This window comes from Corylus avellana, chromosome ca3 (genome assembly GCF_901000735.1).
Source record: "Corylus avellana chromosome ca3, CavTom2PMs-1.0".
Taxonomy (NCBI): Eukaryota; Viridiplantae; Streptophyta; class Magnoliopsida; order Fagales; family Betulaceae; genus Corylus; species Corylus avellana.
Window position 1 is genome coordinate 2,385,646 of NC_081543.1, and position 15,293 is coordinate 2,400,938.

Below are 15,293 nucleotides of genomic sequence, written 5' to 3' on the forward strand. Positions count from 1 at the left end.
ATATTCTTTACTTTACTAGTTTAATTATAATTTCGTTAAGCGTATTTCTCCACTTAATATTGGGTTGGCAAGCGTAATCTTCCACTTAACACTGGGTCGTTAAGCGTATTCTCTCATTTAATATTGGGTCATTAGGCGTATTCTCCCACCTCACACTAGGTCGTCAAGCGTACACCCCCACTTGACATTGGGTTATTAGGCGTATTCCCTCAACTAACACTGAGTTGTTTACGGTTGACAACTTTTTACACAGCCCGCAAATTCAATACGAACCTAACACAAAAATAGTTGGTTGTAGATGACTGGTTTAACCAATTTAAATGGGGCAGGTTATAATTGACCTATACTTATGTTTCAACATGTGAACCCGTAATCTTAGCATAGCTTACAAGTTTGTTTCAAAGGCTACCATAATATGAACAGAGTAACGAAAAAGTAATCAAATTAAAAATCTTCCTTGTGCAAAATATTTTATAGAAAGAGGGCATACATGTAATATAATTGAATTCAAAAACCATAGCAGTAATTATTTATTGTATATCACTAACTCTTGGAAAATCACAAATAAAATTAGATATGTGGAGCAACAAAACACCATCAACTAGTACAATTGTTATCCCTCAGGGGATGGGGCAACAACAGGGGCAGGGGGAAGAACAGGGGATGGGGAAGGGGGATTGGGTTTGCCGTCCACTTGCGTGAATCCGAATTTCTTGATGAGCTCATTGGCAATCAACTCGTTGGCACTATCGGTTGGGTGGTATTCATCCCAAAACACATATTTGCTTCTGTCTCCACACAATGTTGATGCAGGAGTACATGTCAGAGCAGGTCGAATGTTATAGAGGGAGCAACATGGTGAGTCCGAGTTATTGAACCCTGCAACCATCAAATTCATTACAATATCTATGTTAATATGCATAAAAGGGTAAATTTTGATGTTTTTTGTTTTAGTATTGTGTTCCAAGCTGAAGTGGCAGCTCTCCATTGGAGGGTGTCACACAAATTTTGATAAACTAACATTTTGCATGTTTTAAACATTAATAATGTCAATGTTAATCAGAGTAATGTTACAAGTCTCTCTTGTGTCACTTTTGTATTCTTTTGAGAATGATGTTGCTCTTAAAATTACCAGTGGACTTGTGATTGGTTACTATTAAATTTTGATCAAATGATGATTTTAAAAGCCACCTTATTTTTTAAGTGACACAAGAATGACACAAGAGGAACTTCTAGAATTACTTATGGTAATCATTACGTACCATATTTGTAGGGATTGCTGATCACGTCATTGACGACGTCGTAAGCATCTCCAAATTTGAAACTTGCATTGGGAAGTTTGGCTGATAGATCATCTAACAGCGTGCTTGAAGCTTGATTGAAGCTGAGAGCCAGTTTGTTTGCTCTATCCTGACAATCCCCAGATGTGCTCAGCACCCTTTGGAGTGGAATGCAGCCCATTGGCCCTAGCCCAAACACAATCAGCTGCCGTGCCCCTAAGCTGTGCAATATCTATATATACCCAAAACAATAAGAAATGTTGGGATAAATGGCGATTTAACTTTCAAAGTGAGAGAAGAAAAAGATTGATAATTGGAGATTAGTTAACCTTAAGCTGTGCTTCTAGAGTCTCCATTAAGTAGGTGATGAATCCCTCATCATTGTATGTCCATGAATCGGTATAAAGTGGCATCAAGTAATTGTTAATGAAATCATTGCTGCCTAAAGCAACCACATAACTAGATCCTTGGAAAAACTTGTCTGCTTCCTTTTTGCCAACTTTGCTTCTTATCAGTTCTATTGTCCCTTGAAAAAGCTCAATTTGCTTGTAAAGAGAAAACCTTTGAATCTGCAAGACACCCAAAAAAAAAAACACTTTCAGTACTCTTAAATGAAGCTTCTTCCACACACATATATATATATATATATATTTTCTTGATGCCACCTTTGAATCTGCAACTTACAAAGTAGCTACCAGTTTCATTCAGAATCCCACCACCTCCGGAGGCATAATTGACTCCATTTTCCAGAATTATGTCTTCTGTCAAAGATGGGTCCAGAAAGGCTGGTGGCCTTGGGAGGCCCGTCCGGTCACCTGAATATGTACAAGCAGGGCTGTCAATTTTGACACGACTTGCAAATTTGATACGAATCTAATACAAAATTAACAGGCTATGGTTATGGGGTCCAACAGGGACGTTAAAATGCACGACCAAAACCGAATATGCACGCGACATTATGGAAAGGAAAACCTGTAAATGTATACTAGCAATGTGCAGGCATGGAGTACCTATTATATCAGAGACTGTACGCCCATTGGTGAACCTCCCATTAGGCAAGCCATTGCCAAAATCAATGCCATACCATGGCAGGCTGGCCTGAGCCAGGCTCCGGCCGAGGTACTTGTTGTTTCCGACGTCGGAGAGGGAGTCGCCGAATATGAACTGCACCACCTTGCAATTGTATCCATCCATGGCAATTCCTAGGATGGCCACCATTATTGTTAGCACACCGTGGAAGTTCTTCATGTTTGATAAGAAGCTCCTCTGTTTCAGGCCCTCCAAGTTTTCTCAGTGAATTGTCGTTTAATTAAGGAGATTTGGGTTGCATTTAAACATGCCAGTCATGCAACGTATGGGTGGATAAAGTAGCTAGAGCTAGGCACAAACAGGAGGATGTTTTTGAGAGACAGAGACACAGAAAGTAGTTGTTTGATAAACCAACTGTTGATGATTCTAACCTACTGCAACCACCCTGATTTTGCCCAATGTCCCAAACAATTTGACATTATATATGTATGTATGAATAAAATATACAACGGAGATAAGAAAAATATCATAATGTTGCATGTCCCAACTCCCAAGTAATTTAACACCGACAAAGTTCCCTCCAAACTGGGTTAAAAGAACATGTGTCTAACCACAAAGACGAAATTAGAAATTTAACTCTAGGGAGTCGGACTGAAAAATATTATATCTCTTCTTATTCTCCCTTCAGTGTGTTACTGTCTGAAGATATATGTCAATTTAATAGACTGACATAGATTATGAATTTTTTTTTATTTTTTTATTTTTTTATTTTTTTTAGCATTAAGCATTTAATTAGGGTTGGGTCTTGTGAGTTTACCTACCAATGATATAATTTAAATTACACGGTATTGGCTCAACATGGGGGCAACAATGTTTGACTATGGAACGTTGTCAACATGTATAGACAAGGAAATTTGCTCACCCGTAGGATGTTTGCTTTTGTGGTTTAAATGTTGGTAAGCTAGCTGTATGATTGAAGAATTCACACCAGGGCGATTGGGTGAGACATCTAGGCTAGCGTACATATATATACATATATGTCTTGATTTCTTCTAGCTAGGGAAGTCCCATTTGGTTGGTAATATTCGGAGAAAGACTTTCTTTTGCTTCTACTTGTATGATATTTGAGAATATTTTCAGATTTCAAGCAATTTGTTGGCCGCCAATTGCTTACTAATGCCAGCAAGAAATAAATTAAAGTTTTTATAAAGCCTGTCTGTCCAAACAAATTAACAAACAATTCAAAACTTATTTTGGCAGGTGTGTTTCTTATTAGTTTTATCGTTTTTGTGTCCGGCCATATTGCCAGCAATTCGGCCAGTAAAATTACTAGAGATTTCTTCTAAGAATGAAGCCAAATAATTGGCGTGACTATAATAATTTCTTAACACACAATCGAAGAAAGGGACCACTAAAAACAAAACAAAACAAAACAAAAATTAGGGTGAAATTGTTCCTTTTGGGTTGGGCTTGACTGCTCTGAGCTTTAGATATAGGTTGAACTCTACTCTCATACAAATATGGGACTCTGCTAATGGGCCGGGTCAAAGTTTGATTTCAATCTGATCAAACAAAGATCAGATGGGTCTCTGCTAATTGGGTTGAACTCTACAATCCAATTTGTAGCTCTTCCTTTTTTAATATATATATATATATATATAAAGATTTTCGATAAACTAGATGGAGTGTTGATTTGGCACAGTGTGATGATTTGACAATGCTTTTGTGGAGATAGTACACGTCGTGGTCGTTTTTTCAATACACCTAACCTAACAAATGAATAATTGAAAGAAGCGGACGAGATGATTGATTTTATATTTAATGATCAATTCTATTATTTTTGAAAATACAAAACTGATTTTTTCTTTCAATTATTAGATCTTATGATTTAAAGAAGACAAATGAGAAAAATGAAAGAAGCTTCGAGAATTAACGTGGTTTGACTTATAGCTTATATTCACACATCAAAGTTTTTTTATGATTACATTTTTTTTTTTTTGATATTTTTGATTGTGTACAATACTCTATTTATAGAGAAATAATATAAACGATACAAATCTTTTATATTTTTCTATTAACAATAATAACTTTAATTTATTATTTATAATTCTTACCTCTTAAATTTTTGTAACTAAAAGAACTCTAAACTCTTAAATTTTTTATTTCTTGAATTATTGTAACTCTCGTAACAATATCAATGAGCATTATGAAGCACAAGGACTTGTTGTAGATTTAACCCTTTTATTATTCTTGTCTTGTTAATTATATTAGTGAAAATTGAGATTAAATACAAAGAATAAGAATTTTCTTATTAGATTGAGACTTATTTGGATTTGCAATCTTTAATTCAATGCAACAACCACTTTTTAGACTGATTTGAGTGGTGCAACGTGGATTAGTGCCTGCCAAAAACACAAGGGCTTCTTACACCATACACGTGTCAAACTACTATTGGTTGCATGTAAGATATCTGACTTCCCCCTTTGAGAACCTAACACTTCCAAAACAACGTGGCATACATGTCAGCCATTTAGAAAACAAACCAAAAAATCCATGCCATTATCCACATGAAATCCCATACGTCCATTTCCTACATCCAACGGGCCACACCCTCTCATATCCCAAACCATATCCACCGCTAGAACAAAACTCACTCTTTACTGAAGTCTGAATCACTCTCACACTCTCAGCACCAACTCCGACCAACGATGGCCTCCATTGCCCTCAAATCCTTCATCGGACTCCGCCAGAACACGGCGGAGAAACCCCACCTCATGACCGCCCAAACCAAACCCAGCTCCTTAAACCCCCGAAAGCTCAGAGTCGTGGCTTCGAAATCCAGTCCAAGACTGACCAACAGGAACCTCCGGGTGGCTGTGATCGGCGGCGGACCAGCCGGCGGCGCCGCCGCAGAGACCCTCGCGAAGGGCGGGGTCGAGACCTACCTGATCGAGCGCAAGCTCGACAACGCCAAGCCCTGCGGCGGTGCTATACCGCTGTGCATGGTGGGCGAGTTCGACCTCCCGCTGGACATCATCGACCGGAGGGTCACGAGGATGAAGATGATTTCGCCGTCGAACGTGGCGGTGGACATCGGGCAGACCCTGAAGCCCCACGAGTACATCGGCATGGTGCGGCGCGAGGTCCTGGACGCGTATCTTCGGGACCGAGCCCAGGCGAGCGGCGCCGAGATCATCAACGGGCTGTTTCTCAAAATGGACATGCCCAGAGACGGGGAGTCTCCGTACGTGCTGCATTACACTGGGTACGGCGGAAAGGCCGGCGCGGTTGGGGAAAAGCGGACCTTGGAGGTGGACGCGGTGATTGGCGCCGATGGGGCTAACTCGCGTGTCGCCAAGGCCATTGGTGCTGGTGACTATGACTACGCCATTGCGTTTCAGGTAATTTGACTTGTACAAAAATTGCTTCATTTAAGATTGAGATTTAAAATTCAAAAATAGTATTGAGTAAATTGAACTGCAGCTGAATTAAGATGAATTGACCTTGAAAATTAGTTTGTATTTTAATTTTACCTTTTTATTTGAAAATCATCATGATGTATGATAGTAATATATTTACTAAATAACTTGTTCTTTAATAGCGATTTGAAAACATATGTTTTGCTAATTACGATATAGCTTTTAATATCGTATTTTTGTATGATTTTTAAAACATATCCCTCCATACATTTTCATAGCAATTTTGTTTAAAATCACGCTTTTTGCCTACAAAATCGCAATGCTAAATGGAATTTGATTAGGACAATGTAAAGGTTGTAACTAGGGGTATACAAGCGGTTGCAGTTAGCGGTTATTGGCTAAAACTGCAATCGCCAAGGCAGTTATTGAATATTAATAACCGAATATTAATAACCGCTACCGCTTAAGTGGTCAGCGGTTATTTTAAAACTGGTGGTTAATGATTATTCAAACGTTATTGGTGGTTAACTATTTGTACACTCCTAGTTGTAACATTGCAATCCCTTGTTTGCAAGTTCGTAATTGGAGGTTTTTAGGACTGGAATTGTGATGATGTGGTGATTTGTGTCTTTGATTGCAGTTGGAGGTTTTTAGGACTGGAATTGTGATGATGTGGTGATTTGTGTCTTTGATTGCAGGAGAGAATCAAGATTCCTGATGATAAAATGGCTTACTACCAGAACCTTGCGGAGATGTATGTTGGCGATGATGTGTCTCCCGACTTCTATGGTTGGGTTTTCCCAAAGTGTGATCATGTGGCTGTTGGCACAGGCACGGTGACCCACAAAGGGGACATCAAGAAGTTCCAGCTTGCAACGAGGAACAGAGCCAAGGACAAGATATTGGGCGGTCAGATCATACGGGTTGAGGCACACCCAATACCAGAACACCCTCGGCCACGGAGGTTGTCGGGAAGAGTGGCATTGGTGGGGGATGCAGCAGGGTACGTGACAAAGTGCTCGGGCGAAGGTATCTATTTTGCGGCAAAGAGCGGGAGGATGTGCGCCGAGGCGGTGGTGGAAGGGTCGGAGAATGGGAAGAGGATGGTGAATGAGGGGGACTTGAGGAAGTACTTGGAGAAGTGGGACAAGACTTACTGGCCAACATACAAGGTGTTAGATGTGTTGCAGAAGGTGTTCTATCGGTCGAATCCGGCAAGGGAAGCGTTTGTGGAGATGTGCGCAGATGAGTATGTGCAGAAGATGACATTTGACAGCTACTTGTACAAGACTGTGGTGCCTGGGAATCCTTGGGAGGATTTGAAGTTGGCCGTGAATACCATTGGGAGCTTGGTGAGGGCTAATGCACTTAGAAGGGAGATGGACAAGCTTAGTGTATGAGAGGAAGGAAGCCTTTTCTTTTCTTTTCTTTTCCTTTTGTGTAATGTCTAGCTTTCATTCTTTTGTGATTCCGTATGATCTTTGTACCCTGGAGATTAATCTGCATTATTGTTTTACTAATTATGATGCGGTGATAGTAATATAGAAAGTGCATTGTTTTACTTATCTTTGATGCTGGAAAACAGGTAGTATAAGAAAGCATGCTGTTGATTATTGGAAGCTTTGGAAATTTCTGTGTAAATCTCATTATAATTGTGGGCGATTCTCTCCCGAGAGTATTTGGGAGAGGTTTTCTGATTGTTTTTAATGCAGGAGTATTTTGATGCATCATAAATATAAAAAATATTTAATAATTGTGTTTAAAAAAGCCATGCACAAACAATAGTGAGCGTTCAGGGGCTGTATAGGCATAAAGGAAAAGGAAAATGGTCAATTTATATTCTACTATTTACTTTTAAATGCCACCCTCGTTACTTGCTCAACTAAATTCACCTATTTTCCACCAACAAAGCGTTGACAATGGCAAAGAAGCAAGGAGTTGGTGGAAGGTTGCAGAGTCTAGAGTTTACAGTTACAGGTGTCAAGGGTTTTTTTTTTTTTTTTCCTAATATTTTACGAAATAGGTCAATGGATTAAGAGCTGACTTTCGACAAAATAAATATTAAAATATTAACTAATAATATTTTAAAATTTTAGAATAAAAAATAATTTAATATACTATCATAACCGAGTCCAAAATTTAAACCTTAAACCTTACAACTTATCTCTCATTTCAATTAAATGTGTTGAATCTTAACGAATGAGATTTTGAGCCCAGATGTGAAGGGCAATGTTAAAATAGTAATTTGTGCATAATTCATTTTCAAAAAATCTCAGATTCTTGTCTTTAAAAGGTAGTTCACTTGGTTGGGAATCACATCTCATGGAGTGATGGTCACTGGTTCAAATCCCCTCTTCCCCTCCCCCTTTTGTGTGGACAAACCCACCATTAATTTTGTTAGCTAAGATCTCTCCTTTCTTCTTGTTCTTGGCAAGTAAGTTATTAGTTTTGTAGCAAAGATCCAACGAGACTATCTCAATTAATTATTTTTCAAGGGAAAAAAATGTTACCCAAAAAAGAAAAATCATTGAAATGAAATTATCTCACCAACTTTTAGAGCCTAATCATCATTTAAAAAAGAAGAAAAAACCTCGATTTTTTGCTAATATTATGTGAAATTATCTTACTTACAAGTGAATCAAAGAATAAGAAACAAGAAAAAGGGTTTTACATGTACTCATAATTATTTTTTAAAGAATTATAGTTTTTATTACAAATTTCTTAAAAAAAAAAAAAAAAATGGAAAACAAAGAATAAGGAAAGAGAGAGAGAGAAGATTTAATCAGAGCCGTTAAAATGGGATGGAGGGAATATGCCAGAGATTTGGTTTCATATTTAAGATGCGTGGCGCAGTCGCAGGTGCCGAAAAGCAGCGATTTGTACGAGGCCCATAGGCGGAGCTCCCAAACGAGAAGCCTTTATTAAAGAAGCGCCTAACCGAAGCCTCTCATTTCACTTCCACTCTTCGCGTCGAGATCTCGAGGTTCGGTGTACCCAATCTTTTGTTCATCTCATTTTCCTGAATTTTTTATTGCCTAAAGATTTAGTATTTGCTAGCTGCTGTAGCTTGTCAATTTCTTATCTTTTTGTTTATTTATTGTTTGTTTGTATGAGCATGAGCTCCTCTCTTCTGGGAACTTCTTGAGATTGTGTAGTATGAGATTGCTTGTGATATTGACGGATCTGCTCGGTTTGTTTTCATCTGGGTATCTCCGGATCTGGGTCATGTTTTGGAAGCGTGTTTGTTGTTGTTGTTTGTGAAAGCATAAGTTCCATTGCGTTGAAACTGTATTGAAGAACATACATGCATGTTCTACTATTTTTGCTTTTCGGAAAAACAAGAAAAATCTTTGAGCGTTGTTTTTGGTGGTTAATTTGGTAGCGTAAAACTTCTGATTAGATGGAATAGATGTCTGTATATAGAATAAAAGGGAAAATGTGTAGAAATTGTAGGAAAAGAAAGATTTTAAATCCCAAAAAAAAAACATAAAGATGTGATTTTCAACTGTTTTAGTGATGGGTTTTCTTCATTTAAGTGATATTAGGAAGTTTTGAAGTCGTAGTGTCCTCTCCCATTCATTTTAAAGCAACTCCAGTCTACAGTTGGTCTTCCCACTATTGAAATTTCTGGAACAGAAAGAATTTCAGCCTTGATTGATTATGAGTTTATGTGATCTTATTTTCTGATTCATTATTAATGTGTATTTGTCGAATCCGGGAGTTGCAGGTCCATGTTGATAGCCTTACAATCGGTAGATTTACTTCTAATTGCAGAAGTTTATATATTTTCCCTATTTTGAAAATTTTATAACACTTGTTACAGCTTTTCTGTGAACTTAATACTTGGACATAGCAAAAGCTGGACTTATCATATTTTAACGTTTTCTTTTGTGACTCTGAAATACAGTGTTCATGGATTTGCTAAGTTTAACATCCATAGTTTTGATTGACTACATTTACATGTTGAACTGGTGTCAACAATGCTCATCGAAAAAAATTTATGGGATTGGAACTACACTTTTATTGGCTGCAGATTGTGTATAAATTTCTTTCATTGGAAGCTTTTGGTGTATTTCAGCCCAATAGGAAGTACTGTAGCTTTAAGTTTAGATTAGATCAACCTAAGCAATAAGGATATTATTTTCTAGATTAAGTAATTTAAGTGGTCTGGTTTGTTGTCAATGGATAAAGCCCTGATACTTTCTTGTTCTACAGAGTGTGAAATGGCAGCAACATCAGCAACTACCTTTTCAATTGGAACAAATGTTTCCCTTGGCTGTAAAGTGCGCTCACTTCCTCAATCAAAGCCTTTTGGTGTGAGGTTTAACTCCCAGAACCCGCTAAAGAGTTTCAGTGGCCTCAAGGCTGCAATATCTGTGAGTTGTGAATCAGAGTCATCCTTCTTAAGCAAGGAGACTAGTGCAGCTCTTCGGGCATCTTTTGCCACAAAAGCTCAAAAGGAAAATCAGAGTTATCAGTATCACCTGCAGCCCCAGGCAACTTTCAAAGTGGCAGTTCTTGGAGCTGCTGGAGGGATAGGTCAACCACTGGCACTTCTTATCAAGATGTCCCCATTAGTTTCTTCCTTGCATCTCTATGATATAGCAAATGTAAAGGGAGTTGCTGCTGATCTCAGTCACTGCAACACTCCTTCCCAAGTTCTGGATTTCACTGGACCTTCTGAGTTAGCCAATTGTTTGAAGGGTGTGAATGTTGTTGTTATACCTGCTGGAGTTCCAAGAAAGCCCGGTATGACTCGTGATGACCTCTTCAACATCAATGCTGGCATAGTTAAGAACTTGATTGAGGCTGTTGCTGATAACTGCCCTGATGCCTTCATCCACATTATCAGCAATCCAGTTAACTCAACAGTGCCAATTGCAGCAGAAATTCTGAAGCAGAAGGGTGTTTATGATCCAAAGAAGCTCTTTGGTGTTACGACACTGGATGTTGTTAGGGCAAACACATTTGTTGCTCAGAAGAAGAACCTAAAACTGATTGATGTTGATGTCCCTGTTGTTGGAGGACATGCCGGGATCACTATTCTACCTCTGCTCTCAAGGACAAAACCATCAGTTAACTTTTCTGATGAAGAAATTCAAGAGTTAACTGTTAGGATCCAAAATGCCGGGACTGAAGTTGTGGAGGCAAAAGCTGGTACTGGTTCTGCTACATTATCAATGGCATATGCAGCAGCCAGATTTGTTGAGTCATCTCTTCGTGCACTTGACGGAGATGGGGATGTATATGAGTGCACGTATGTTCAGTCAGATCTGACTGATCTTCCATTCTTTGCATCAAGGGTTAAGCTTGGAAGGAATGGGGTTGAGGCTCTGATTTCTTCTGACCTCCAAGGGTTGACCGAATATGAGCAGAAGGCTCTGGAAGCCCTTAAGCCAGAATTGAAGGCCAGCATTGAGAAGGGGATTGCGTTTACTCAGAAGCAAACTGTTGCCACATAGAATTCAAGTATTTGGAGCCCTTGCCTCGTTATAATGTCTACTTAAGAGATGTGACAATGTCTGGTTTTTTTGGCGGATTTATCATTGAATCAGTACTTTCAGTTTTGTAGAATGATTTATTTTTTTCTCTTTTCACTATCTTGAGGCCCTTCCAGTAAGAAGTTTTAGAGGTGGCTATATTGTTGTAGATTCTAAACATATAATTAATAATTTCCTTACTGGGAGCATGTAGTAGTAAATTAGTAATTGACAGTTTTGGAATAACACATGGCTGTTACAATATACTTATGTCCAGTGGATGTGTATCATCCCAGATGTTTGTGTTTTATTTTTTTCGTATGCCAAAGAAGCATAACTTTATCTTTTGTTTGAACCATGAACTGTTTCTGTTATTGATAGCTCTATTGTTGAATTTCTTTTTGTTCGAATTGTGATTTAAACCTCTTGACTGGGATAAGAAATATCTGCTATTGGTGATGAAGGGTGTCATATCGTTATTCTGATGTTAGAATGTGTCATATGAAAGCATTGATGGAATAGATTAGCGACCTCTGATTGGTATTCTTTGTGGATTCATCATTGCATGGAAGAATATAATTTATATGATTTGTGTTGAAACACCTCTTTGTTATGGAAAGGCTTGTGTACAAATTGCCGAAAATACAAGCTGGGATGCTACATCAGTAATTGGGAGCACATGGCTTCTCAAGTCCTCTTCCCTGTGCCTTCTGATTGAGCATGAGCTTCTCCTTTTTCTTTTGCAAACAAAACAATGAAGCCCCATGGTATCTCAACAAAGTCTAGTTCCTTGAAAAATATTTTGGTAATGATTCAAAGATCAAGAACAAATTATCCATATCAAATACATCAGCACAAAATTGTGTAGTTCAGATTTCACTGCTTTGGCAATTGATGTTTATGTAGTAAAAAGTACAAACTTGTCGGTGCAGGACTGGATCTGCCGTTCAACATTTGCAATCCAAATCAGAACACTAGGGTTAGAAACAAGGCTGAACCTGGCATTTCATAGACTGAGATAACAAAATTTGAGAAATTGGTGATGGAAGCAGCCATCCAAGAGTTTGCGTTGAAACCGAAATCGTTCTCTGTTGTGACATAAACGGCCCGTTGTTATCATTTTAGCCCTTGAAATGCTAAGTGAATATGCCCGGGTAAACACATATGCTTCTCTGCCCCGAACTCATACATCAGGACTAGTGTAACACACAAGCCTGCCCTTGCATCTCTAGCAAAAACAGTTGCCTCACAGTAAATTTGTGTAATGTGTTTCTCCAACCCCAGATATCCTTACCAATAATCATTGCAGGAGCATCGTCCTTCTTTGAAATGATGAAACCGGGTGCGATCTCTAACAATCACTTCTCGGTCATAAACCCCTGAGAGAACCTTCGCAAAATTGTGGCAATCAACACAGGTCCGAAGATTCTTGGCCACCCTGATTGTTGTGCAAGGTGGAGTTGCAAGAACCCCGAAAGCAATAGCCAATTTCTCACTGTGATAAGAGAGCTCAATCCCTTTTTCTTCGGCACCCAAATTGTGCAATTCCGAGTAAATATCAGCAACATAACCAGCTATCTTCAGCTGCTGATTAATCTCATCTAGCATCTCATAAATCTCATGCTTCCGTGGATGTGAAACATCATCCACAACAAACTCATGTACTACTCCTTGCAATACAATCGTGCTACAGCCAGGTGTAGTTTGGATTGCTTTCTCCTGCATAAATTTCCTAACTTCCACTACCTTCTCCCAGTTGCCAGCCGAGGAATAAATGTTCAACAACAGAGCATAATCCCCAGCTTCTTGAGCCTTAAGTTCAATTAAATGTCCAATCACTCGTTCCCCAAGGGTAACATGGCCATGAATTCTGCAAGCGCCAAGTAAGGTCCTCCATATTGTCGGATCTGGCTTGAATCCCATTGACATTATGAGCTGGTAGGCCTGATCGAGCAAACCAGCACGACTCAAGAGATCTACCATACACCCATAATGATGAATATTTGGCAATATCCCAAACTCTTGGCTCATACTATCAAAAAACTTCATTCCCTCATCAACCAAACCACAGTGACTGCAAGCAGAAAGAACTCCAGTAAAAGTCTGATCATCGGGCTGAACACCCATTTTCTGCATCTCCCAAAATGCTTCGATAGCTTCTCTCCCATGCCCATTCATGGCTAAACCAGAAATCATTGCACTCCACGACACCACATTCTTAATGCGCATTCCCTTAAACACCCCATAAGCCTTATCCAAACATCCACACCGCGAATACATCGCTACAAGAGAGTTACACAAATTGGAAGCATTTCCATAACCATGCTCTTCAATGTAACTATGAATCCTTTCACCAAATTCCAACGCATTCAAGCGGGCGCACGCTTGCAAAAGAAGTAAACACGTAACATCATCAGGGTCACATCCATCACCGCCACTCTGCATGATATCAAACAAACCCAACGCGTCCCTGGTCCTGTTGTTACGTATACAACAAGAAATCAACACATTCCAAGCAACAGTATCTCTTTCAGGTATCTCATCAAACACTTTACATGCTTCATCACACTTCTCGCAACACGAATACAGGTCCATCAAAGTAGTGAGCAATAGGCTATCTGATTGATGCCCATCTCTCAAAATCGCAGCATGAACCTGAGCTCCCCCTAAAAGTGAAGAAAGTTTGATACAAGACTTGAGAGCGAACGAAGACGACAAGGGGTTCACCCGCAGGCCTTGACGTTTCATTTCTCGGTACATGAAAACCCCCTCCAGGGGTGAATTGCTCACAGAGTAGGCTCTGATCATGGTGTTGTAGTGAGATACCAATGGGTTTGAGATTTGAGTAAAGAACTGGCGGGAATAGTCCGCGTCTCGTACGGGAGAGAGAGCCAGACGGGACAAGAAGTTGAGGGAAATGGTGGGGTCTTGAAGGAGACTTGTACGGACAATGTGGGCGTGGATTTGGAGCAGATGGGTCTTCTGGGTGCATGATTTTATGAGAGAAAGCAGTCGGTTTTGTTGTTGTTCATGTCTCTGGGCGGCTTGAGTAGTGTCAGAGATGGGTTTTGTCTGGTTTTCTTGTGGGAGTGGTTTTGCAGGGATTTTCAGTGGATTTTGAGGCTGTTGAGAGGCATGAAATGCAACAGTAGTCAGCGAGCGGCGGTGCGGAATTGTTGCCATCAATGGACTTGTTTTCATTCTTTGCCTTAAAAGATTGGTTATATAATTTGAGTTCATGTCTCTTTTCACTGAGATAGTTAGAAGCTTTCTCACTGCCATAAGATTAGGATTAATTCAATGAGTCATCCCAAATGCGGTTTTTAAAATTATCAATAAATTAAAATTTAATGATAATTTTGAAAGGTATATTACATTTAGGAGAACTTTAATCCTAGTTCTCATTATGCAAAGATTTGATTCATGTATGTTTGGGAATAATATTGTGGTAAGTGGAGCGGGTGAAGTCTAGTATTTGTCACGTTCATTTCACATGGACTAATATAACAGGTTTTATATAGCGTTTTTGTTTTTGCAAGTAATTGGTATAAAAAGCCATTTAAAATATATCGTATGAAATGAATATGATAAATGAGCGTAAAAAATAGCATTACTACCGATTACATTTTTATTATATTGCTTTCAATATAGAGAAATGTTATAGGTACCAAAGTTTTTATCAAAAAATATTCATTAATACCCATCTCTTGATAAAAAATTTAGTATTCCTATCATTTTTCTCCTCTATAGATAATAGTTAATACATTACAAGAAACCCCTATTTAAATAGATTTTTTAGAAATAAAAATTAAACTATCAATTTATTAGATTTGATTATTGAATCAATGTAATTAATTATTGCAATAATGAGATCTACTTTTAATAACCAATCTCTTTATGGCGTGGAAAGCGAACCATATTTCAACATATACCCTGAAAAACCATCTTACAATTTGCATTATGAGTCCAAAAAATCATTTTACTAAGAATGCTTTGGAATTTCACTTCTATATCAAGAAAATCACAAACCATAAATCCCAAACTTGACTGGATGATATCATGATCTTCATTCATAAATCATGTAC

The 15,293-nt window shown here is 38.6% G+C and overlaps 4 protein-coding genes across 4 annotated transcripts; 2 read left to right on the plus strand and 2 right to left on the minus strand.

Annotated features, from left to right (window-relative positions):
- Window positions 1-465: 465 nt before the first annotated feature.
- On the minus strand, window positions 466-2,559 carry LOC132175896 (GDSL esterase/lipase At1g74460). The gene is made up of 5 exons (XM_059587988.1): window positions 2,291-2,559; window positions 1,965-2,095; window positions 1,610-1,849; window positions 1,263-1,512; window positions 466-879 (listed from the first exon to the last, which is right to left on the minus strand). The coding sequence occupies exons 1-5, from the start codon at window positions 2,526-2,528 to the stop codon at window positions 614-616; spliced, it is 1,125 nt and encodes a 374-aa protein (XP_059443971.1). The 5' UTR covers window positions 2,529-2,559; the 3' UTR covers window positions 466-613.
- A 2,344-nt stretch (window positions 2,560-4,903) lies between these two features.
- On the plus strand, window positions 4,904-7,293 carry LOC132176034 (geranylgeranyl diphosphate reductase, chloroplastic). Its single transcript, XM_059588146.1, has 2 exons — window positions 4,904-5,710; window positions 6,427-7,293. The coding sequence occupies exons 1-2, from the start codon at window positions 5,018-5,020 to the stop codon at window positions 7,126-7,128; spliced, it is 1,395 nt and encodes a 464-aa protein (XP_059444129.1). The 5' UTR covers window positions 4,904-5,017; the 3' UTR covers window positions 7,129-7,293.
- Window positions 7,294-8,578: 1,285 nt separating this feature from the next.
- LOC132175571 (malate dehydrogenase, chloroplastic) lies at window positions 8,579-11,472 on the plus strand. Its single transcript, XM_059587546.1, has 2 exons — window positions 8,579-8,711; window positions 9,944-11,472. The coding sequence occupies exon 2, from the start codon at window positions 9,952-9,954 to the stop codon at window positions 11,188-11,190; it is 1,239 nt and encodes a 412-aa protein (XP_059443529.1). The 5' UTR covers window positions 8,579-8,711; window positions 9,944-9,951; the 3' UTR covers window positions 11,191-11,472.
- A 252-nt stretch (window positions 11,473-11,724) lies between these two features.
- Window positions 11,725-14,391, minus strand: LOC132173516 (pentatricopeptide repeat-containing protein At3g47530). The gene has a single exon (XM_059585029.1). It carries the CDS (start codon window positions 14,389-14,391, stop codon window positions 12,499-12,501), a length of 1,893 nt encoding a protein of 630 aa, XP_059441012.1. The 3' UTR covers window positions 11,725-12,498.
- Window positions 14,392-15,293: the final 902 nt, after the last annotated feature.